Source organism: Salmo trutta, chromosome 25 (genome assembly GCF_901001165.1).
Source record: "Salmo trutta chromosome 25, fSalTru1.1, whole genome shotgun sequence".
In the NCBI taxonomy this organism is placed as follows: Eukaryota; Metazoa; Chordata; class Actinopteri; order Salmoniformes; family Salmonidae; genus Salmo; species Salmo trutta.
In genome coordinates, this window is record NC_042981.1 from 32368800 (window position 1) to 32392599 (window position 23800).

Here is a 23800-nt window from a genome sequence, read left to right on the forward strand (position 1 = left end):
AGACAGGGGGTAGAAACTAGTCCAGAAATGAGGATGCGTGTAGCGGTGCATTTCTGCTGTACGTCCCCTCTGACACAGCTGTATCTTCAACACGCAAAGAAACCATCTTAAGACACATACGAAGAAGCTGGTTTACAGTGAAGTCGTGTAGATATTCACAAAGCCACAGAAAAAAAGGTTGAAGACATTCAAATCAATAAGATTACTTATTATTTAAAAATATATATTTATGAGCTACAAACTGTTTAAAAGTTCAAGCCATCCGATGTTAGGGTATTTGACAGACACAGTAGCTGTGACACTAGCCGTGTCTGTTAACTGTCATAACTAAATCATGGCTTAGTTCCGTCCCTCTGAGTGGTGTAACAGGCCCTCCAACACGGTTCTCTCTCAGTATCCATTGCTTTGAGCAGTGTCCCGGAACCGTTGCATTCAGCATTGTGAATACAGAGCTCCTTTTGGGGAATACCCAGCAGAAACTGTTTGTGGACGGTTCTGTGCATGTTACTGGATAAAAAAAGAAAAAAAAGAAAAGACCAATCAAATTTCATGAGGTAAGAAATTATTTTGGGCCAGCACCTAATATGGTCATGAGATCACACTGATGTACATTTAGTTTCATTTTCAGTGATTCAGCAGTGATCATAATTTCACATTTTATATGTGGTAAGAAAACTGCAATCCTACAGTACTTACTGAAAAATATTACTTAACAAGTCAGCCATCATTCACTACATGATTTAGCCTAGCACTATCCATTTATCTTATTCATTTCCTGGTTAAAATTAGTCAGGAGATGATGATTGACACAATTTGGAATATGATGCAATGTTCCTATTTTACTTACAGCAAGCAATACATGCTACTAGAACATTAGGCTTCTGATGTAGAAGCACTGAGAAAAACAATTTTTATTTTTTATTGAACCTTTATTTAACTAGGCAAGTCAGTTAAGAACAAATTCTTATTTACAATGACGGCCTACTGGGGAACAGTAGGTTAACTGCCTTGTTCAGGGGCAGAACTACAGATTTTTACCTTGGGGATTCGATCCAGCAACCTTTCGATTACTGGCCCAATGCTCTAACCACTAGGCTACCTGATTCAACAAAGTGACAGAGTTGTCCGTCCAGTGGAGAGGATGACTCATGCCGAAGTCACTGAAGGTCCAGGGAGGCCCATCGGCGCACAATGGGACCTCAGTCATCCCCCTCCCTCACCCATCTACAGGAGACACGCACCGCCACGTTACCCGTGTTGCGGTGACCTCAGCTCATGATGTCACTTTCACGCTTATGGAGCTACTTCTATACTGACCATCTTGAGGCATGTCAAGTCTGATGACACTAGGTTTTAAGCATCAGGATGTTGTAAGACAGGCTACTCAGTATTTTAACTGGCATTAACAAAATGGCTATTCTTCCTCATGTCCCATCACATTTTATGGCTAGGAACATCCCAGCAATAGAATCATGAGCTGTCCCACTGCCTCCCTCACGAACACGCTTTAGGGAATGTATAAATGACCAGTTGTCATCAGTGCCTTTGTAATAAAGATCATATATCTAACCTTTTTAAAAGTGGCTGATCAACGCTTCAGACCAGGACTGGTAACACGTCTATTGTTTTCCCTTTGGAGAGTTCTGCCCCGTCTGATCCAGGCCTAATTTTAGTAACATGATGGTCATGTCCTCCCCTCCCCTCACAGTTAACATTCTAAATTGGGTGGGCTCGAGTTCAGGCCACACTTTTACCGAATAAGGAGCTTGGTGGGGGTCGGCCAACAAGTGTTCCGCTGCTCTCCTCTCGCCCCGTGACACAGGCGGAATGTCCTCTGGGAAGGGTCACGTTATGTTATGTCACGCCTCCCCTAGGCTGGACAAGCATGCAAACTGGGTGTGGCTGGGCTGGGATGGCTGGGGCAGCTGGGACTGACTGGGCTGGGATGGCTGGGGCCGCTGGGACTGACTGGGCTGGGATGGCTGGGGCCGCTGGGACTGACTGGGCTGGGATGGCTGGGGCCGCTGGGACTGACTGGGCTGGGATGGCTGGGGCCGCTGGGACTGACTGGGCTGGGATGGCTGGGGCCGCTGGGACTGACTGGGCTGGGATGGCTGGGGCCGCTGGGACTGGCTGGGCTGGGGCCGCTGGGGCAGCTGGGACTGGCTGGGCTGGGGCCGCTGGGACTGGCTGGGCTGGGATGGCTGGGGCCGCTGGGACTGGCTGGGCTGGGATGGCTGGGGCCGCTGGGACTGGCTGGGCTGGGATGGCTGGGGCCGCTGGGACTGACTGGGCTGGGATGGCTGGGGCCGCTGGGACTGGCTGGGCTGGGATGGCTGGGGCCGCTGGGACTGGCTGGGCTGGGATGGCTGGGGCCGCTGGGACTGGCTGGGCTGGGATGGCTGGGGCCGCTGGGACTGGCTGGGCTGGGATGGCTGGGGCCGCTGGGACTGACTGGGCTGGGATGGCTGGAGTTGGGCTGGCTGATGTAAGGCTGTTACTTTGAAGGGAAGGGACTGATGCCGACTTGGCTAGGGCTAGGTTTGTGGTCAGAAGGATGAGTGTGGAGGAGTCCGGCCCAACAGGAAAGGAAATGCCTCACACCCTGCTGTGGCTCTGACTCATGTGAACGACATGGAGTGGAAACGTCTCCCAGACAGACAGGCCTACAGAGGTAGAGGACTTTAAACATGAACGTTTCTTTGGGACACTGACCAAGGGGTGGAGAGGGATAAGATTTAGCTCACTCCGAGTCATCAACAATGTGACCCATTACTCTCTCCAGGGTAAGAATAATACAAATATAAAGTCAGGTATGAATGAGTGAAACATGATTTCGGGTAAAGTTGGAAGCAAATAAGACAGAAACCAGGGAAGGGAGAAAGACAGGCAGATGTGCAGGAGAAGTAAAGATGAAACAATTCCTGCTGATCTGTGTGACGGTTGTTTAAAGAGTGTGTTCCAACACAAACTCGGCCCTGGCCGGGTCACACCGAGGTCTGGGTGTACTGTGACACTCCACCTCGACGCAAACAGACCCCAAACAGGTGACTCAGACACACACTGCAGTCCTCACCTTCCCCTCACTCTGTACACACCTGTAAAATACCCCATTTAGCCTTCTACAATCTGATAGAGGCAACTTTAACACTAAATGCAGTGATTCCCCAAAAGACTACTGAAGTCCAGACCATTCTGAACAACCCCTTGGCTCCAGTGTTGTGCTATAGGTGTAAGTGAGTTCACATGACAGCAAAGCCTGCACTGTCGCCATATACCAACACCAGCCTCATTTGACATTTGAACTACACTAGGCATGGCTCGCTATCCCCCATTTTACCAGTGTAAAGCAGGATGCGAAACGTAAGCAGATGGGATCGAATTGGGTTACACTGCCTGCCCTCAGGGTAGATTTCCTACATTTCTGAGGTCCAGCACTCGAGCACCCTGTTAGCCAAGTTGATGTACCAGAGATCTAAATATGTCAGAAGCAATGCCCATCTGTAAACTTGATTAAAACTGATCTATAAAAGTTGTATTTCTGTCCAAATTGTTGCCTGCCCTATCCCAACACATCCTGAACCTCTCCATGTTCCTCCTTTCTCCTCCATATTCTCGCTGCCCATCCATCCATCTCATTCCTTGTCGTTCAAGTCAGTCTCACTTCCTGTCATTGATCTACAGGAGAAATGCCTCATTAACAGAGGGCTTCCTTGGGAGCAGAAGGATTAATACATCAACTTCCTAACAGGCACCAAGCCTTTCCTCTGAACAGAATGGCATGAGCACACAGCATGCTTACCATTCACCAATAGAGTTAAGTGTCCAGAACATTTAAACAAATGTGACTGTTGAAACTCAACAATATAAATAAAATATTTATCCGGTAAGACACCGAGTGTATAACATATTAAGAACACTTGTTCTTTCCATGACATGGACTGACCAGGTGAATCAAGGTGAAAGCCATTATCCCTTATTAAAATCAACTAAAAATCAGTGTAGATGAAGGGGAGGACACAGTTTAAAGAAGGATTTTTAAGCCTTGAGACATGAATTGTGTATCATTCAGAGGGTGAAGGGGCAAGACAAAAGTGCCTTTGAACCGGGAATGGTAGTAGGTGCCAGGCGCACCTGTTTGAGTCAAGAACTGCAACGCTACTGGGTTTTTCCACATGCAACAGTTTCAAGAATGGTCCACCACCACCCAGAGGACATCCAACGAACTTGACACAACTGTGGGAAGCATTGGAGTCAACATGGGGAAGCATCCCTGTGGAAGGCTTGACACCTTGTAGAGTCCATGCACCGACGAATTGAGTCTGTTCGAAGGGGAAAAGGGGGTGCAACTCAATATTAGGAAGGTGTTGCTAATGTTTTGTACACTTAGTGTATATGGTCAGGTCTCTTGAAACATCACTAATATAGTGCATTATAACATGTGGCAACCTGTCATTCAGGTGTTTCAGCCTAGATCAATGCTTTCTGTGGTGGTGGGGCAGCCAGCGGAAAACACGTAGTGTAGGTGTTGGTAATGTTCTCTGGTTGCACCATGATTATCTCTGTGTTCTGTCCCTTGTGGGGACAGTACGTCACCGCCAAGTCTAAAGGGTAAACCTTGAAAATCCAAGCCCTTTGTGTGCTGCCATAGAGTTACATTAGAAGTGCCTATCCAAGAAGGCTCAAGGTCATTGGCAACAGATAAAATGACGTTTATATCCACATTAGCTTTGATTGGACTGTCAATAGCATACTTTCAAAATCTTAGCTAGCAGTCATCATGAATCAAGTCGACAATCTACTGGCAAATCCTTTTTAATCCTTGTCATGTCAAGAGAAATAATGAAGATAAATTATAGATAAAACGTATCGGTGCTCATCGGCCAAACATTACACGACAAGTTGGAAATTGGAAATTCAACAATGAGTGGTTTGGGTGGAATCAGTGACAGTGGCTAACTGAAAGCATTGCAAAGCAATCACTAGCCTGCTATTCAGTGGAGTGGCTGTGTGGTCCCAAATCTGGGATTAAGTGTCTCTTTTCCTAGTTTAAAAATGCTAAACATTCATGCTGTCAATTAAGCATGATTTGTGCCGTGCTCAAAACAACTGGAAACTTGGCATTGGGAAATCAGACTTCAGTGAGTTTAAGACAACTGTGAATATATTTTGAATGGTCATTCAACTCAGAATTGTAAGTCGGGAACTCGGGACTCTTTCTAGAGCTACGACCTGAAGATCAATGACGTCATCATGATTGGACCTTGTTTTTTTCCGAGTTTCCAGTTGTCTTGAAAGCACCATAAATCCAGAGAATGAGAGACTGATGTCAAAATTTGCCCACGAAGAACCACCGCGCCACCTTCCTGTTCAAGTGAGCAAAGCACAACAAGGGGAGTCCAAAAATGTCATGTATGCTGCTGCATAAATGATGTATTATGCCAGGGAGAGATGTATACTGTAGCTAAGAAAGTAAAACTAAGTGTATGTTGTGTAGTAAGTTGTTAGTAGCCCATGTGCCTCACCCTAATAATTTGGTCTATTTACCCCTCATTTCACCTACTGTTCTGACTTGGTTGTTTTAGAAAAATGTAATCATTGAATTTTGTAAGAGCTTTCATATTGTCTGCTTATATGCCCCCTAGGGTTTTGACTTGGTGTACAGGGACAACACTAAGAACGACCCATGTTCTGAATTCTGCCGATGTACATTTCAAAAGTGCCGAACAAATATTTATATAGACTACGTCCATCCTAGCTCGCTCATTAATGTCTTAATAGAAATTCCGGATTGCCTCTTATCCACTCATCTTTCCCTTATGCCATAGTTTGTACATCTCAATTGTCAGTAGAAACCACATTTGTTTAAGCAAGTCAGCCATATCAGCTATGTTTTTTTTTTAAGGCAGTAAATGAGGCTGAATGAACTGTAGCAGTGGTAAGGTGTTGGGACTGTTGTTGGGAGTTGTGGCTTTGCTGGCATGCATCCCACTTTTTTTTACCTCAACAAGATGTACATGTTTATAAAAAATTGCCACTTATTAGAACTAGGGGAAATGGGGATACCTAGTCAGTTGTACAACTGAATGCCTTCAACTGAAATGTGTCTTGCGCACTATTTAACCCAACCCCTCTGAATCAGAGGGCTGACCCCAATTAGTGGGTTGGGTCGACCAATATTTTTTAGTCGAGCAATAACAAAATGAAATAAATATATGCACACACAGTGCATTCGGGAAGTATTCAGACCCCTTGGCTTTTCCACAGTTACATTACAGCCTTATTCTAAAATGGATTAAATGTTTTTTTCCTCCTCATGGATCTACACACAATAATGACAAAGAAAATTTACTATTGAAAAGTTACAAAAAAATATCTCCACACATGCAGAGATCATCCGTTAACCTACTCTGCTTCTCAAAGACACAGCGGTTGAAACCAACAAAAACGCAGTCGGACTCATCAGACCAAAAGGACAGATTTCCACCAGTCTAATGTCCATTGCTCATGTTCTTGGCCCAAACAAGTTTCTTCTTATTATTGGTGTCCTTTAGTAGTGTTTTCTTTGCAGCAATTCGACCAGGAAAGCTTGATTTCACAGTCTCCTCTGAACAGTTGATGGAATGTCTGTTACTTGATCTCCGTGAAGCATTTATTTGGGCTGCAATTTCTGAGGCTGGTAACTAATGAACTTATCCTCTACAGCAGAGGTAACTCTGTCTTCCTTTCCCGTGGCGGTCCTCATGAGAGCCAGTGTCATCATAGCGCTTGATGGTTTTTGCGACTGCACTTGAAGAAACTTTTGAAGTTCTTGACATTTTCCACATTGACTGACCATGTCTTAACTTCTTTGGGGTAGGGGGCAGTATTTTGACGTCCGGATGAAAAGCGTGCCCGTAGTAAACTGCCTGGTACTCAGGCCCAGAAGGTAGGATGTGCATATTATTAGTAGATGTGGATAGAAAACACAGAAGTTTCTAAAACTGTTTGAATGATGTCTGAGTATAACAGAACTCATATGGCAGGCAAAAACCTGAGAAAAAAATCCAACCAGGAAGTGGGAAATCTGAGGTTTGTAGTTTTTCAAGTGATTGCCTATCTAATAGTGTAAATGGGGTCATTTTGCACTTCCTATGGCTTCCACTAGATGTCAGTCTTTAGAACGTTATTTCATGCTTCTACTGTGAATGGGGAGAGAATAAGAGCTGATTGTATCAGGTGTCTGAGAAAATGACATGAGCTCAATCAGGCGCGCGCCTGTGAGAGTTAGGTGTGTTCCTTTCATTTCTGAAGACAATGGAATTGTCCGGTTGGAATATTATTTAAGATTTATGATAACATCGTAAAGATTGATTCTGTACATCGTTTGACATGTTTCTACAAACTGTAATAGAACTTTGAACTTACTGCGCGAGCATAGTGCATTTGGATTACTCGACTGAACGCGCAAACAAAAAGGAGGTATTTGGACATAAATATGGACTTTATCGAAACAAAACAAACATTTATTGTGGAACTGGGATTCCTGGGAGTGCATTACGATGAAGATCAAAAGTGAATATTTATAATGCCATTTCTGTCTTTTGTTGGCTCCGCAACATGGCGGGTTTCTATATTGGTTGTTGTTGCTGAACGCTGTATTCAGATTATTGCAAAGTGTGCTTTCGCCCTTAACTTTTTTGAAATCTGACACAGCGGTTGCATTAAGGAGAAGTGTATCTTTAATTCTATGCATAACAGTTGTATATTTTATCAACGTTTATGATGAGTATTTCTGTAAATTGATGTGCTCATTCACCGGCGGTTTTGGAGGCAAAACATTTCACGCCAATGTAAAAAAAAAAAAAGGGGGTTTTTGGATATAAATATTAACTTTATCGAGCAAAACATACATGTATTGTGTAACATGAAGTCCTATGAGTGCCATCTGATGAAGATCAAAGGTTAGTGAGGAATTTTTGCTGTATTTCTGGTTTTTGTGACACCTCTCCTTGCTTGGAAAATGGCTGTGTGGTTTTTGTCTAGGTGCTGTCCTAACATAATCTAATGCTATGCTTTCCCGTAAAGCCTTTTTGAAATCGGACACTGTGGTTGGATTAACGAGAAGTTTCTTTAAAATGGTGTATACTTGTATGTGTGAGAAATTTGAATGAGATTTTTGTTGTTTTGAATTTGGCGCTCTGCTATTTCACTGGCTGTTGGCGAGTGGGACGGTAGCATCCCACATACCCCAGAGAGGTTAAAGTAACGGACTGTCATTTCTCTTTGCTTATTTGAGCTGTTCATGCCATAATATGAACTTGGTCTATCTTCTGTATACCACCCCCACCTTGTCACAACACAACTGATTGACTCAAACACATTAAAAAGGAAAGAAATTCCACAAATTAACTTTTAAGAAGGCACACCTGTTAATTGAAATGCATTCCAGGTGACTACCTCATGAAGCTGGTTGAGAGAATACCAAGAGTGTGCAAAGCTGTCATCAAGGCAAAGGGTGGCTATTTGAATATAAAATATATTTTTGTTTAACACTTTGGTTACTACATGATTCCATGTGTTATTTCATAGTTTTGATGTCTTCACCATTATTCTACAATGTCGACAATAGTAAAAATAAAGAAAAACCCTCGAAGGTGTTCTAAAACTTTTGACTGGTAGTGTAGCTATGTGCCCATTTGGGGATCTGATAGTATTTCTGATTGGCTTAACGCACCACCACTAATGACCTGTGGAGCTTCTCAAAGTAAACGTTATCTTCACTTCAAACAGCAAGCAAAGACAGTTTTTACATCCATTGAGAATTACAATAATCTCAATGCATTTGAAAAATGTTCAAGCGCTCTCCCTTTCGATAACCACTCAGCGTGAAAGGGGAAAATGTCATGCTTGACTTGGACCGAAATAGGTTCCGGTACTCATTTTGGGTGCTGTTACTGTTATATATTTTAGGTGCAGGACAATAATTTTGAGCTAATATTCTACAAGCGGAACAGGAGTTCAAGCACTAGAAAATGAGGTGCTGGTACTCTGCTCCGGTGAGCTCCTGCCCAAGTCAAGCGCTGCTTCGTATCCCTTGTGCAAATAGCTTACAGCTGTGTCTTGTCCCAAGCTCACTGGCATGGGAAACTGTAAGCCCAGAATTTGTTATACAATGTTGCAAGTTCGCTAGGCAAGGTTGGGCTGGACCAAGAAGTTAAGTGGATAAAATGTTTCAAATTCCTTGCAGACAGGCCATGTGCAGCCAATGTGACTTATAGGATATAAAACATTTATTTAAAAATCAGGATATTTTCTACTTGCAGGCTGCAATGTTTTTATTTATGTAGGCTATTTTTACATAGTTGGCAATAGAAGTGAATAAAAATAGATGCCTAAAAAGTAACTACATGACAATGATTGAGATATGAAGACATTCTTAGAAATGTGCATATGAAAACCTTACCTGACACGCAGATCGGTAGAAATGGTAAGATAAATGGTCATTCCACATGAAAGGGTGCCGACTCCTTGTGTAAACTATTACCTGCAACTTCAGGAGAGTGATGGCAGAATCTGCCAAAGCCAGCAGGAGGAGAATAGTTGGCTCAGGTTAAGGTTTTTCCCTCTTCAGGTTATGTAGATTTCTAGCGCCCTCGAGGCATTTTTATTATTTCATCAAACCATAAGCTCAATGCATATATTTTATTTTATTTTAAAAACATGGGGAGTGTCTATACGGAAAAAAAAATACATGTTCACATTTTTCAAAAGAACAGACTACTTTCGGTTGACAAAGATAGTTTTTTTGTTGTTGGGGACAGCCCCAATTATAATACCCCCCTCATCTTGTGTTACATTGCTGTGTCCATTTGGCCGAGGACCAGTCCTAACAGTTTTTAATGATGAAGCATTCTCACAGCTACAGTACTGCACAACAGACCAGTTACAGACCATTAATCTTTGTCCCCCAACTCATGATGCTGACTGCAGCATAATAGTGCTTGGAGAGAATAAACTGCTATATTGATTTTACTATAAAAAATAAAAATGGGCTACTCAATTGCCTTTGTGCCACTCAGGGGAGAAAGAATGTGTTATGCTTAAAGTAATTATGCAAACAAGTGGCAAATTGAGATTGACATGTAAAATGCTACCAGCTGAAGTCAAGTTGATACGGGTTTATACTTGTGACACAAGTTAAAGTTACTGCAGGGACACAAACAACGTATTGATGGTTAACCCAGAGCGTGTAATCTGTGGATCTTGCATTTTTAGACAATTACAACAGAAAGGCATGACTAAGCAGAGGCAAGAGGACAGAGTTGCCAAGACATCAAGAAAAAGTAAACTAAACATATCCTGTTTTTGCCCATGTACAAGCTGTTCCTAATAATTCTCATACCATACTATTATTATCCTATGATGGCATATCTCACATGACATGGAGTCACACAGCCAGACAGTACAGGGAGGGAAGTGTAGGACGTGAGCAGCTCTTTTCGTGATGTCTCTCTGGCCTGAGACTGAGGGAGAAGTGTGTTGACCTTTAGGATTTTGTCCTGGGTGAACATCCCTGCGAGGGGTTCTTTAAAAACCAGTGACTGGTACATAATTGGGCTCTGTCGCCATAGTTTCCATGTGATTCTCTCCGAGTAACACAAAAATACAGACGGACCCCCTCCCAGCCACGGGACATAAGAATGGATTACTTTCCATGTTTATTGGCACAGCTTTCATCCATGGAAATAGAATCCATGGATTCTATGCCTTCCTCATTGGTAGGAGCTGGAGGTGTGCCTTTATCCCAGCCTTGGCACACTTGCTGGCAGAGAGACAGCATACAAACTAAAGATGAAAGCATGTCCTTTTGGAGTTCTGTATTGCTTCCTGTTCCATACAGTAATTTAGCATGATATTGGGGTGCTGGGTCATTGTGCATTTGTGTGCCTATCGATGAGCAATACCCTAAGTCTTATGGTAATATGGGTCATCAAGGAAAGATTACCACACTTCCTGTCCAGTGCTGGAGGGTCAAACCAAAGTGATTAGTGCATATGATGAACAGTGCTCTCCTAAAAGGAACTTCATAATAATCACTTAGTCATTACTCTAGCACCATCTGTCACAGCGTTCAAAGAAAACCTTTACAGTCTACAATGCCGTCACCTGGAACGTTTAGTCAGTTTAATTAAATAAGCTAGTGGGTGATTCCTCACAAAACAAGACCATGATTTTGGCATATCATAAGTTCTAGAGTGGGATCTCTGCTAGTTTGAGTTATGTTCCAATTTGTAAGCATTTCCAACAGAGTGAATGTGAAAATGGATTCAAAATTATCACTGCTGATAATTTGCAATATGCGCAATAATGCAAGTAAAAAGGCTGTGAATGGTTAAATTGCCTACTATGCCAATTTCTCACAACTTGAAAACTAGCAGAGATGCCACATTGGAATGTTGATATACACCCACAGAGCAGGGATGGGCAACTTGTGGCCCATGCCCCCATTTTATAAAATGCCGACAGATCATTTGTTTGTTTGACATGGGATTTTTGTATCGGTGAAAATAAGTATGCGAGAAATGGCGGCGGAAACACAATTAAGCGCAAATATTGATATAACCATCATATTGAAGTAAACTTAAGAGTCACACGATATTACTGTATGTTGTGTGGTCCTCCCACTGCGACTCCGAAAACCATGCAATTTATTGGGCTACAGATTGAATAAATGCTGAACTTCACAGGGTGGTGAAAGTGCAAGGTGATGAGCTTGATGCTCCTTTCCAATAAATATCGACGGTCTTATTCTGGTGACATGATGAGCGATGTTTGACTGCCGTTTGACAAATTAAAAAAAAAATTCTCATCATGTAGACTACCCACACAATATCTGACAAAACTATTGGTAGAGTTGAAAACTGTCACCAATTGGAAGGAAACCTAGCTACTGACAGTCAATCAATTAGCCATGTCAGCTAACAATTTTGATTAACTTAACAATCTAGCCAGTTACCATGGCCGAATACCGGCCGGGCACGCAGGGTTTTGATTTTGTTAGTCACTCTCACTCAGATATATTAACAATGCATAAGGCATGGCAAATGGTGTAAAATTGTGGGAAACTAGTTTTAAAACTGCAAATAAGTATTTCCACCCCACGGCAAAATGGATCGAATTGCAGCACCCCCTGATAAATAAAAATAATAAAACTGTATTGCTCCTGTGAGCAGACAAAAATTATCCTCTTTACTGATTGGTTCGCCTCGGTCTCTCAAACACCCACATGGACAGCCATACACAGTACCCGAGCACCGCCCACTTCCAATAAAACTGTTGGATTTTCAAATTGTAGACTGGCACCAGCCAGGCACCAGCCAGGCACCAGCCAGGCACCAGCCAGGCACCAGCCAGGCACCAGCCAGGCACCAGCCAGGCACCAGCCAGGCACCAGCCAGGCACCAATTGCAGGGGCTCAAGGGTTGATTTTACATCAGGTTAATTCTGCAATTCCACTTTAATAAAACCTCAAGGCCTGAACTCACCTCTACAACCAAAACTGTTTCCATAGAAACCTTGTAAGACAACAGTACACACTGCAGCAGGTAGATTTAAAGCAGGCAATAACCTCATATCATCACCACAATCTAGGTGGGTCAGCTAGTTTCAAAAGGCACTAAAGTCTCTCCCCTCAGACGCTAGCAGGACGATGAACGGGGATCAGGAGCCACTAGGCCAGTCCATGCAGAGAGCACACAGTGAGCCTTATCAGCTGTTCCCAGTGGCCACCGTTTGTGTGGTGCCTATGGCAACGTGCACGCCTGCCTCATTGCCTAAGACGTCTGCCCGTGTTTAAAGCAGCAGAGCGGGAACAATGATGGACATCCTGGAGCATCAATAATGGGTGAGTTACATGTCTGCCTCTACACAAAGCAATGGATAGGATGTAGGGAGAGAATGTGCCACCTATTAAAGTCTCCCTTGCTGTGTGCACACGCTGACAGAAACAAACATGGACAATGGGGGACGATCTTGTGTACACTAGCACTACAGAGAGAGCACACATAGCACAAGAGAGGGTTGGGCTGGGAAGCGGTTGTAGCAACATAAAGTCACCTGGGATGATGTAACTGCTCCTGTATGCAGCGAGGGATGGCTGACTGAGGTAGCTAGCTAGCACTAACACCTCCCTGTTAGTGATGCGCAGGTTGACTCATAACACGCAGTACCCCATGGTTATGTCCTCGAAGCGGGCTGGCTTAGGGTCAATCGCCAAATGCTTTTGGGAATGGGCAGATAAAGTTCATGTCTATCCACTGACACAAAAAGATCCACTGGCAAAAAGGACAATGTCAAAGTTTAATTCAATAAGAGAAAAGCTGCAAAATAAGTTGAAAATACAGATAACAGATTAAACAAATTCGACAGTCACGGGACAGGGACTTCAAATGGGCCTATGGCAGAACAGAGCCACATGTGTCTAGATCACACTGTCAGCATCATAACCAGTGATGATCATAATCACCAGTGAAATACTGCTCAGAGGGGGGCAGTGAGTTTACATCACCAATAAAGCTTGGTTTCAGGATCAAGGCATCATGTAAGTTTTTTTCCTAATTTAATTCAGGCCCCCAACCCTCCTCACCCCACTGGGGTTCCACCACCTCACCCTGTTTTCCCTCTCCTACTCTGCCAAGCAACAGGCAGAAGAAAATAAAAAGATTTCTGGATCACAAACAGCATTGATGGGAGTCAATAGGTGGCTCAAAATGCATACTACTGTGCTCCAAGCACCCAAATTGGAGCACGGGAGAGTCCAAATCAAAGTATGCGAAATGGAGCACCATCGGGCCTTCACGACTGGACCAGCGACGTTATCTGCCCGAGGGAGTTATCCAACTGGCCCCTCCGTCGCGACGTAACCCGAATGCCCATCTGCGGCCCGCTAATCGTTAGCAGCCGATGAGACAGCTATCTGAATAGGTCTATCGGACAATTTTCTTGGGCCACTATAACTATTTTGCCAATTGGACTGGTCCCCCCTACCACAGGGAACCCCACTAATCTACAGACGGAATCGCACGTGGCGGCTAAAAACAGACCTCCCTCCATCTTCTACCAGCTTGCTACCTATCTAACTCTCACTGGACCCTTTGATCACTCGGCTAAGCATGCCTCTCCTTAATGTCAATATGCCTTGTCCATTGCTGTTCTGGTTAGTGTTTATTGGCTTATTTCACTGTAGAGCCTCTAGCCCTGCTCATTATACCTTATCCAACCTCCCAGTTCCTCCACCCACACATGCTATGACATCTTCTGGTTTCAATTATGTTTCTAGAGACAATACCTCTCTCATCATCACTAAATGCCTAGGTTTACCTCCACTGTACTCATATCCTACCATACCTTTGTCTGCACATTATACCATGAAGCTATTTTATTGCCCCCAGAAACCTGCTCCTTTTTCTCTCTATTCCGGACGTCACAGACGACCAATTCTTATAGCTTTTAGCCGTACCCTTAGCCTCATACTTCTGTTCCTCTGGTGATGTAGAGGTGAATCCAGGCCCTGCAGTGCCTAGCTCCACTCCTACTCCCCAGGCGCTCTCTTTTGATGACTTCTGTAACCGTAATAGCCTTGGTTTCATGCATGTTAACATTAGAAGCCTCCTCCCTAAGTTTGTTTTATTCACTGCTTTAGCACACTCTGCCAACCCGGATTATGCCAACCCACACTCTGCCAACCCGTGATATGCAACTTTTCAGGGAAGTTAGAAACCAATATACACAGGCAGTTAGAAAAGCTAAGGCTAGCTTTTTCAAGCAGAAATTTGCTTCCTGCAACACAAATTCAAAAAAGTTCTGGGACATCGTAAAGTCCATGGAGAATAAGAACACCTCCTCCCAACTGCCCACTGCACTGAGGATAGGAAACTGTCACCACCGATAAACCCACTATAATTGAGAATTTCAATAAGCATTTTTCTACGGCTGGCCATGCTTTCCACCTGGCTACCCCTACTGCAGTCAACAGCACTGCACCCCCCACAGCTACTCGCCCAAGCCTTCCCCATTTCTCCTTCTCCCAAATCCATTCAGCTGATGTTCTGAAAGAGTGGCAAAATCTGGACCCCTACAAAATCTGGACCCTTTCTTTCTAAAATTATCTGCCGAAATTATTGCAACCCCTATTACTAGCCTGTTCAACCTCTCTTTCGTGTCGTCTGAGATTCCCATAGATTGGAAAGCAGCTGCTGTCACCCCCTTCTTCAAAGGAGGGGACACTCTTGACCCAAATTGCTATAGACCTATATCCATCCTACCCTGCCTTTCTAAGGTCTTCAAATGCCAAGTCAACAAACAGATTACCGACCATTTCGAATACCACCGCACCTTCTCCGCTATGCAATCTGGTTTCAGAGCTGGTCATGGGTGCACCTCAGCCACGCTCAAGGTCCTAAACAATATCGTAACCGCCATCGATAAGAAACAATACTGTGCTGCCGTTTTCATTGACCTGGCCAAAGCTTTCGACTGTCAATCACCACATCCTCATCAGCAGACTCAATAGCCTTGGTTTCTCTAATGATTGCATCGTCTGGTTCACCAACTACTTCTCTGATAGAGTTCAGTGTGTCAAATCGGAGGGCCTGTTGTCCGGACCTCTGGCAGTCTCTATGGGGGTGCCACAGGGTTCAATTCTTGGGCCAACTCTTTTCTCTGTATACATCAATGATGTCGCTCTTGCTGCTGGTGAGTCTCTGATCCACCTCTACGCAGACGACACCATTCTGTATACTTCTGGCCCTTCTTTGGACACTTAACAACCCTCCAGACGAGCTTCAATGCCATACATCTCTCCTTCCGTGGCCTCCAACTGCTCCTAAATACAAGTAAAACTAAATGCATGCTCTTCAACCGATCGCTGCCTGCACCTGCCCGCCTGTCCTGCATCACTACTCTGGGCGGTTCTGACTTAGAATATGTGGACAACTACAAATACCTAGGTGTCTGGTTAGACTGTAAACTCTCCTTCCAGACTCACATCAAATCTCAAATCAAGAATTGGCTTCCTATTTCGCAACAAAGCATCCTTCACTCATGCTGCCAAATATACCCTAGTAAAACTGACCATCCTACCGATCCTCGACTTCGGCGATGTCATTTACAAAATAGCCTCCAATACCCTACTCAACAAACTGGATGCAGTCTATCACAGTGCCATCCGTTTTGTCACCAAAGCCCCATATACTACCCACCACTGCGACCTGTACGCTCTCGTTGGCTGGCCTTCGCTTCATAATCGGCGCCAAACCCACTGGCTCCAGGTTATCTACAAGACCCTGCTAGGTAAAGTCCCCCCTTATCTCCGCTCACTGGTCACCATGGCAGCACCCACCTGTAGCACGCGCTCCAGCAGGTATCTCTCTCTGGTCACCCCCAAAGCCAATTACTCCTTTGGCCGTCTCTCTTTCCAGTTCTCTGCTGCCAATGACTGGAACAAAGTACAAAAATCTCTGAAACTGGAAACACTTATCTCCCTCACTAGCTTTAAGCACCAGCTGTCAGAGCAGCTCACAACACCTGTACATAGCCCATCTATAATTTAGCCCAAACTACTACCTCTTCCCCAACTGTATTTATTTATTTTGTTCCTTTGCACCCCATTATCTCTATTTCTACTTTGCACTTTCTTCTACTACAAATCTACCATTCCAGTGTTTTACTTGCTATATTTTATTTACTTTGCCACCATGGCCTTTTTTGCCTTTACCTCCCTTATCTCACCTCATTTGCTCACATCGTACATAGACTTATTTTTCTACTGTATTATTGACTGTATATTTGTTTTACTCCATGTGTAACTATGTGTTGTTGTATGTTGTCGAACTGCTTTGCTTCATCTTGGCCAGGTCGCAATTGTAAATGAGAACTTGTTCTCAACTTGCCTACCTGGTTAAATAAAGGTCAAATAAAAATATATTTTTAAAAAACGTACTCAAGAGAACATCCTTGGAGAATGCACTTGGAGCATGAGAGTATGGAGCACAGTAGTATGCACATTGAGAAACACCCTATAAAACATTAAAGTCCCATTCCAGGTCAGATATCAGCCTGTGATATCGCAAACTTTCTGGTGCATAATATACCTTTTTCAATTGAGTAACTTTACAATATTGAAATGCAAGGTCAAAGAGCTAGCTATAGCTTCCTTACAGACACCATCACTACAACAAAGCTGTATTACCTCATCCCCAATACATGCCAAATAAAGGGGAGGGATGCTCATTTTGGCAGACTTGGAGAGGGAGAAAAAGGAAACATTTAAGTCTGGAAGCCAAATACTTCTGAGTCTTTTCTGTGAAATTGCCAAGCTATTGAGTCACCGATTTCTTATAAACTTGAGGTTTCATTGCAGTTATTTGCACCACACCCCTACCATTATCAGCCTAAACAGGACAAAAAGGCCAGTAATTGTAAATATATTCCAACTCTCTCCAATTGACAAATATCAAAAGTGTTTCTTCCATCTCCTTCCAAACCTTACAGATATCCCCTTTTTGACAGGCTGGAAATATTGTATTTCAATCGGGCGGCTACATTGTTTCGACCAGCGTGCGACCACCCAGTGGCGGTGCTACCCTGTACCGTTTCGATAGAGTGAATGCCACAATGTTGCCCTGGCTAATAAGCTATTGTTAATCTTTACATGGATAATTCACGCTTAGTTTCTTTACATAAAAATCGAGTCACACTTAAAAAAGGAGGATGGATGCTCTTTCTCCTCAAGATGATGGGAAGAGCACAGAGCCGCGGTATCCGCCCTACACGTCTGACATAAACCCACATGGCCACACTTTGGGAGGGTCTCAAAAACTAACCTATACTCGAATTGTTAAAATCGTTAAACGTTTGGGAAAACTGATCACCTACGCAATTTGAAAGACGAGTTGACTTCTGTATGCGCAGTACTTCAAGAAACAGTTTTTGAAAGCAAATGGCAACAATATAATACAGCAATAACGACAGCACACGTATTCACTGTCCTATGCACTCCAAGAAAGAAAAGTAGCTTATATGTTTACTTTATACCGGTACCTCTCAAAAAACATGCCCACCTACATGCATTTGTTAATTTAGGCCTAATATCTACGTTAAATTATTATTTAGACAAATACAGTCAAGAACAAACTTTTCCCAATGCGACAGACAGCCTGCTGGAGAATCTATTCTGGAACGTACCTTCACAAAGAGCTCGATAATGGGCTCGTTATCCGCCTTGATTCCATTCTGGGGTACCGACAAAGACATTATGAACTAAACTTTATAAACTTTTCCAAACGAAATAGTCTTTCCCCACCAAATGGGTATCTTCAGCCTAATCGCTCTTCTTTGCCACCCCCTTTCCACGGAGTATTCGGATAACCGATTTTCCTAGGCTGGTGCCTCGATGCAATTGTCACACAAGAGTAGTGGGAGGAGAAAATCAAGCACAAAGATGGCAAGAGCAGTGTGCTATTGGTGCAGCCCGTCCACAAAACTAGATGTTGCAGAACAGCTCCCTTTGACTCTTCGGTATCTCCACGGGATTTCCGTGCACAACAAATGATTGTCGTTTATCAAACTGTTGCACGCAACATAATCATTGCTAAATCAGAGGCGCACTATATTTCTGCCCTCGTGAATGACCGTTACAACCCCGCCTGGAAAACGCCCTCCAGTCACCTTTTATGGTAACAAAAACGCCCTCATTTCCTGTAGGATTTGTAGATGTTGGAACTGGGCCATGATCGTTTCTAAAAGAAAGCACAATAGCAAAATGTTTTACTTTTCTGTAGAGGTGTGGGCAGAATGTATAAAACCTTTTCAGTGACTTAAAAAAAAGTGCATGCATATAGCCAGTTCCAAACACTGGCCGCACATTTTGGTATTGGTATTTTTTTGGTATTGGTATTTTTGGGGTATTTTATTAGGGTCCCCATTAGCTGTTAAAGCAGCAGCTACTCTTCCTGGGGTCCACACAAAACATGACATACTACAGAACATTAATAGACAAGAACAGCTCAAGGACAGAACTACATCAATAAAACAAATGAAAACTGTGGGAAGGAAGCATTAGAGTCAACATGGGCCAGCATTCCAGTGGAACGCTTTCAACACCTTGTGGAGTCCATGCTCCGACAAATTGTGGCTGTTTTGAGTGCAAAAAGGGGAGGTGCAACTCAATATTAGAAAGGTGTTACTCATATTTTGTACACATTGTATAGTAAAATAAAAAATATATATAGGCGATATGCCGCTATGTGATCTCCTTACCAATGGCAAAGGCATCTGTTTAATCATTAGGCCTACGGTGTTTTATTAGCCTACTATTATTATAATTCCAGTTCATCAAACACCTCCATGTCCCCACTATTTTTTGAAATACAGTTGATCAACTCGAAGTTGTGCGTACTGTGTACGCATGGTCTGAGAATTGGTTGGATATATGCACACTTTCCCTTCAAACAGAACACATTACCTAATAACCTCCAGGTCTTGAGATTAGGCTGGAGGTCATCGCAATAGACATAGTGCTATTGCAGACATAGTACAGTCTAACTGCAGAGAATCTCTCATGCCGATCATCTCTCAGGCAGGCCCATCTCCAATACCAGGACCCCTCAATGATTTGATTATACTACCACCTACTGGTGGGACGAGTTGTCAGCGTTGAATGAATGTGTAGCATAGTATTACCAAAGATTTTTTAAAATATTTTTTAAATCTCGTTCTATCTGTGGTATTACACTTTTGCAGGGATCGTCATGCTTGTGTTTAACTGACACTTTAATATTCTGGATTTCCCCTGATTGTCTATGCGATTAAAATGTGGGTCAAAAGGGAAATCAAAGTATTTATTTTTCATTTAAACTATCATTGTAGTATAATTCATGTGCAACGTTTTAGCTTGACATGTATATGTAATCTGTTGTGTTGGATAGCAGATGTAACACGAACAGAACCGCAGAGCTAGGGTCCTAGCTAGCCACTTCCTTCGCCGTAACTTTAACAGGACCGTGGGAAAACAGTGCTCGCCAAGCGACACTATGTACGGGTCATATCGTGAGTTGTCCGTTTGGACGCTATCCTCTCTGTGGTAAACAGAAGAATAAAAAATTATCTGCTCCTTGTGTTAGGCCGGACGCGCCCTCTGCGGGGTTGAACGAAACCGTTTTTCAGGGGAAGTGGAAGAGAGGCGACAGTCGATCTTAACTCCTCCACATGTACTGGATTGGTTGAACAGTGCAGAAGATAAACTGGCCGGAGGTTCTCTTTTCATGATCAGAAATAAGGACACGCCGCTCTGGCGTTTTGTTAGGCCTGGTACATTAGGTTAGCCTGGAAGTGACGGCCCTGGCATTGGAGGAGCCTGCCTGAGAGATGATGGGCCTGAGACGTCTAAACTCATCCAACCAGTAGGTGGCAGTATAGAAGGACCTGAGATATATCTCCAGTTAGAATCCTCTCAGAAATGGCCAGTGACGTGACATTTTATTGATAACCTATAAGAGACTGGGTAGCTGGCTCAACTCCCCCTGGCAGCAATGCTGGTGTAGCAGCAGCTTGCTCAATGTCCTCACACTGCCTGTGTCGGCCGCCTCTGGAGCAGGTGTTACAACAAAAGCGTTAACCACAACAGAGAAGTGTGTTTAGTTACTGTAAAACCCTTACAAGACTCACATCTAGTACATTATATCAACAACATCAGAATAGACTTTTGTCCACTTACTGTATATTTTTTTACATTTGTATTAAGGTCATATGAGTCATAGCCCTGAGAGATGAGAGAAAATGGCACTATCAGGTAATCAGGCGCTCTACAGTGGATAGCTTTTAATCTCGAGTTGAACTAGTACAGCATGGCATTGTAAAACTGTAATAGAAGTACTGTACCATTTATAAAAATGTACTGGACAGGACAAGCAGTTTGGCCAAGATGCCTAATAGGTCTACTGTGACATGGTGTGCCTATCCCGTTTGGTTTTACAATCAGCACTGATATGTAGCCATTCAATGTATCTGCCCCCAGCATGCTTGAAGGTGCTTTCTAACTAGAACTCCCCAATAATCTAGAGCAGCTGCTCACAGACCCATCAAGCATCCCAACGTGACAAAAATGAACAAGCCAAGGGAACAGCAGTCACGGCCCTGGCGGTCTTTACCAATACACACTATGGCCTTAGTGTGGTGGAGGATTATTAGTCATGTACACCACTCAGTACCCCCACTATAATTTCATGCTGCACAATTCAAATTTACATATAAAATACATAATTTTATCCTCTTAATCTAAAATGTAATCTATGCAATCCCCGAAAGTAATTATCACGAGGGTACCATAAACATTAACTAGTAATGTGGCATACTCCAAGAAAGGTTAAAATCTCACCTTTCTGGTAAAAATAGTTCTAAAATGCTGATGTGTAGTCACTTGAGGACACGAGCTCAAGTACACAGTACATACAGTTGAAGTCGGAAGTTTACATACACCTTAGCCAAATACATTTAAACTCAGTTTTTCACAATTGCTGACATTTAATCAGAGTAAACATTCCCTGTCTTAGGATCACCACTTTATTTTAAGAATGTGAAATGTCAGAATAACAGCAGAGAATTATTTATTTCAGCTTTTATTTCTTTAATTACATTCCCAGTGGGTCAGAAGTTTACATACACTCAATTAGTATTTGGTAGTATTGCCTTTAAATTGTTTAACTTGGGTCAAACGTTTTCGGTAGCCTTCCATAAGCTTCCCACAATAAGTTGGGTGAATTTTGGCCCATTTCTCCTTACAGAGCTGGTGTAACTGAGTCAGGTTTGTAGGCCTCCTTGCTCGCACACGTGTTTTCAGTTCTGCCCACACATTTTCTATAGGATTGAGGTCAGGGCTTTGTGATGGCCACTCCAATACCTTGACTTTGTTGTCTTTAAGCCATTTTGCCACAACTTTGGAAGTATGCTTGGGGTCATTGTCCATTTGGAAGACCCATTTGCGACCAAGCTTTAACTTCCTGACTGATGTCTTGAGATGTTGCTTCAATATATCCACATAATTTTCCTCCCTCATGATGCCATCTACTTTGTGAAGTGCACCAGTCCCTCCTGCAGCAAAGCACCCCCACAACATGATGCTGCCACCCCCGTGCTTCACGGAAAGGATGGTGTTCTTCGGCATGCAAGCATCCCCCTTTTTCCTCCAAACATAACGATGGTCATTATGGCCAAACAGTTCTATTTTTGTTTCATCAGACGAGAGGACATTTCTCCAAAAAGTACGATCTTTGTCCCCATGTGCAGTTGCAAACGGTAATCTGGCTTTTTTTAATGGCGGTTTTGGAGCAGTGGCTTCTTCCTTGCTGAGCGGCCTTTCAGGTTATGTCGATATAGGACTTGTTTTACTATGGATTTAGATACTTCTGTACCTGTTTCCTCCAGCATCTTCACAAGGTCCTTTGCTGTTGTTGTTCTGTTATTGATTTGCACCAAAGTACGTTCATCTCTAGGAGACAGAACGCTTCTCCTTCCTGAGCGGTATGACGGCTGCGTGGTCCCATAGTGTTTATACTTGCGTACTATTGTTTGTACAGATGAACGTGGTACCTTCAGGCATTTGTAAATTCATCCCAAGGATGAACCAGACTTGTGGAAGTCTACAATTTTTTTTTCCTGAGGTCTTGGCTGATTTCTTTTGATTTTCCCATGATGTCAAAGAGGCACTGAATTTGAAGGTAGGCCTTGAAATACATCCACAGGTACACCTCCAATTGACTCAAATGATGTCAATTAGCCTATCAGAAGCTTCTAAAGCCATGACATAATTTTCTGGAATTTTACAACCTGTCTAAAGGCAGTCAACTTAGTGTATGTAAACTTCTGACCCACTGGAATTGTGATAGTGAATTCTAAGTGAAATAATCTGTCTGTAAACAAATGTTTTTATTTTTTATTACTTGTGTCATGCACAAAGTCGATGTCCTAACCAACTTGCCAAAACTATAGTTTGTTAACAAGAAGTTTGTGGAGTGGTTGAAAAACGAGTTTTAATGACTCCAACGTAAGTGGATGTAAACTTCCGACTTCAACTGTATAAAAAAAAGACGCATTTCATATTCAACAAAACTATAAGGCTTAAAATGACATGCGCTTTTTAAATATAGCATAATCAAATTATAAAACCACTAACTATAAGAGTTTACGTTCCTTATAACTGTAAAATACATGTATGTTTAGTTTTAGAGAAAATGTGTATATTTTCTAAAGGGCTCTCTTGATCAAAACATCTGCCCGCACAGCTGTTAACATCTGAGCTCTAGCTTGGCTTCCTGAACTCATTAGGAACTCACCTTCAATCTCATACAAATCTTGTCCATCTATGAAAGTGTTTCTGCTAAAAAAAAAAGATTTAGATGAATGGCTATTAATCAATCTCTGAATGCGCTATAGTGATGAAATGCTCTCCTGCTGCGCTACAATGTAAGGATTGCAGGCATGTGCTTTGTCAGTGGCTGTGACGTAGAGTTCAGCCAGGAGTTGGACAGTCGGAAGAGCGAATGAAAATGATAGGTAGGGACATTCCATCGATCTGTGGACATCCTAGCTGGTTTCAGATTTCGCATCTTACGCAAAAAAAAAAAAAAAGACTAGCGTGTCAGTGGGAACCAGGTCTATCACTCAATGCAAGCCATTTTGATCTACGGTGTCCACAGATCAATTTATAAGCGAAGATGTCAGTGGGAACTTGTACCAGACCCACGCAGGTCCTCTAAAAAAAGGG

General features: G+C 43.1%; 1 protein-coding gene across 1 annotated transcript in view; it reads right to left on the reverse strand.

Moving 5' to 3' along the window:
- Positions 1-18653, reverse strand: part of LOC115162432 (chloride intracellular channel protein 4) — a 31884-nt gene extending 13231 nt beyond the window's left edge. Inside the window, exon 1 of the mRNA XM_029713731.1 lies at positions 18226-18653. Within this exon, the coding sequence (XP_029569591.1) occupies positions 18226-18294 (69 nt within the window). The 5' untranslated portion in view covers positions 18295-18653. The remainder of the gene's footprint in view (positions 1-18225) is intronic.
- Between the last annotated feature and the right edge of the window lie 5147 nt (positions 18654-23800).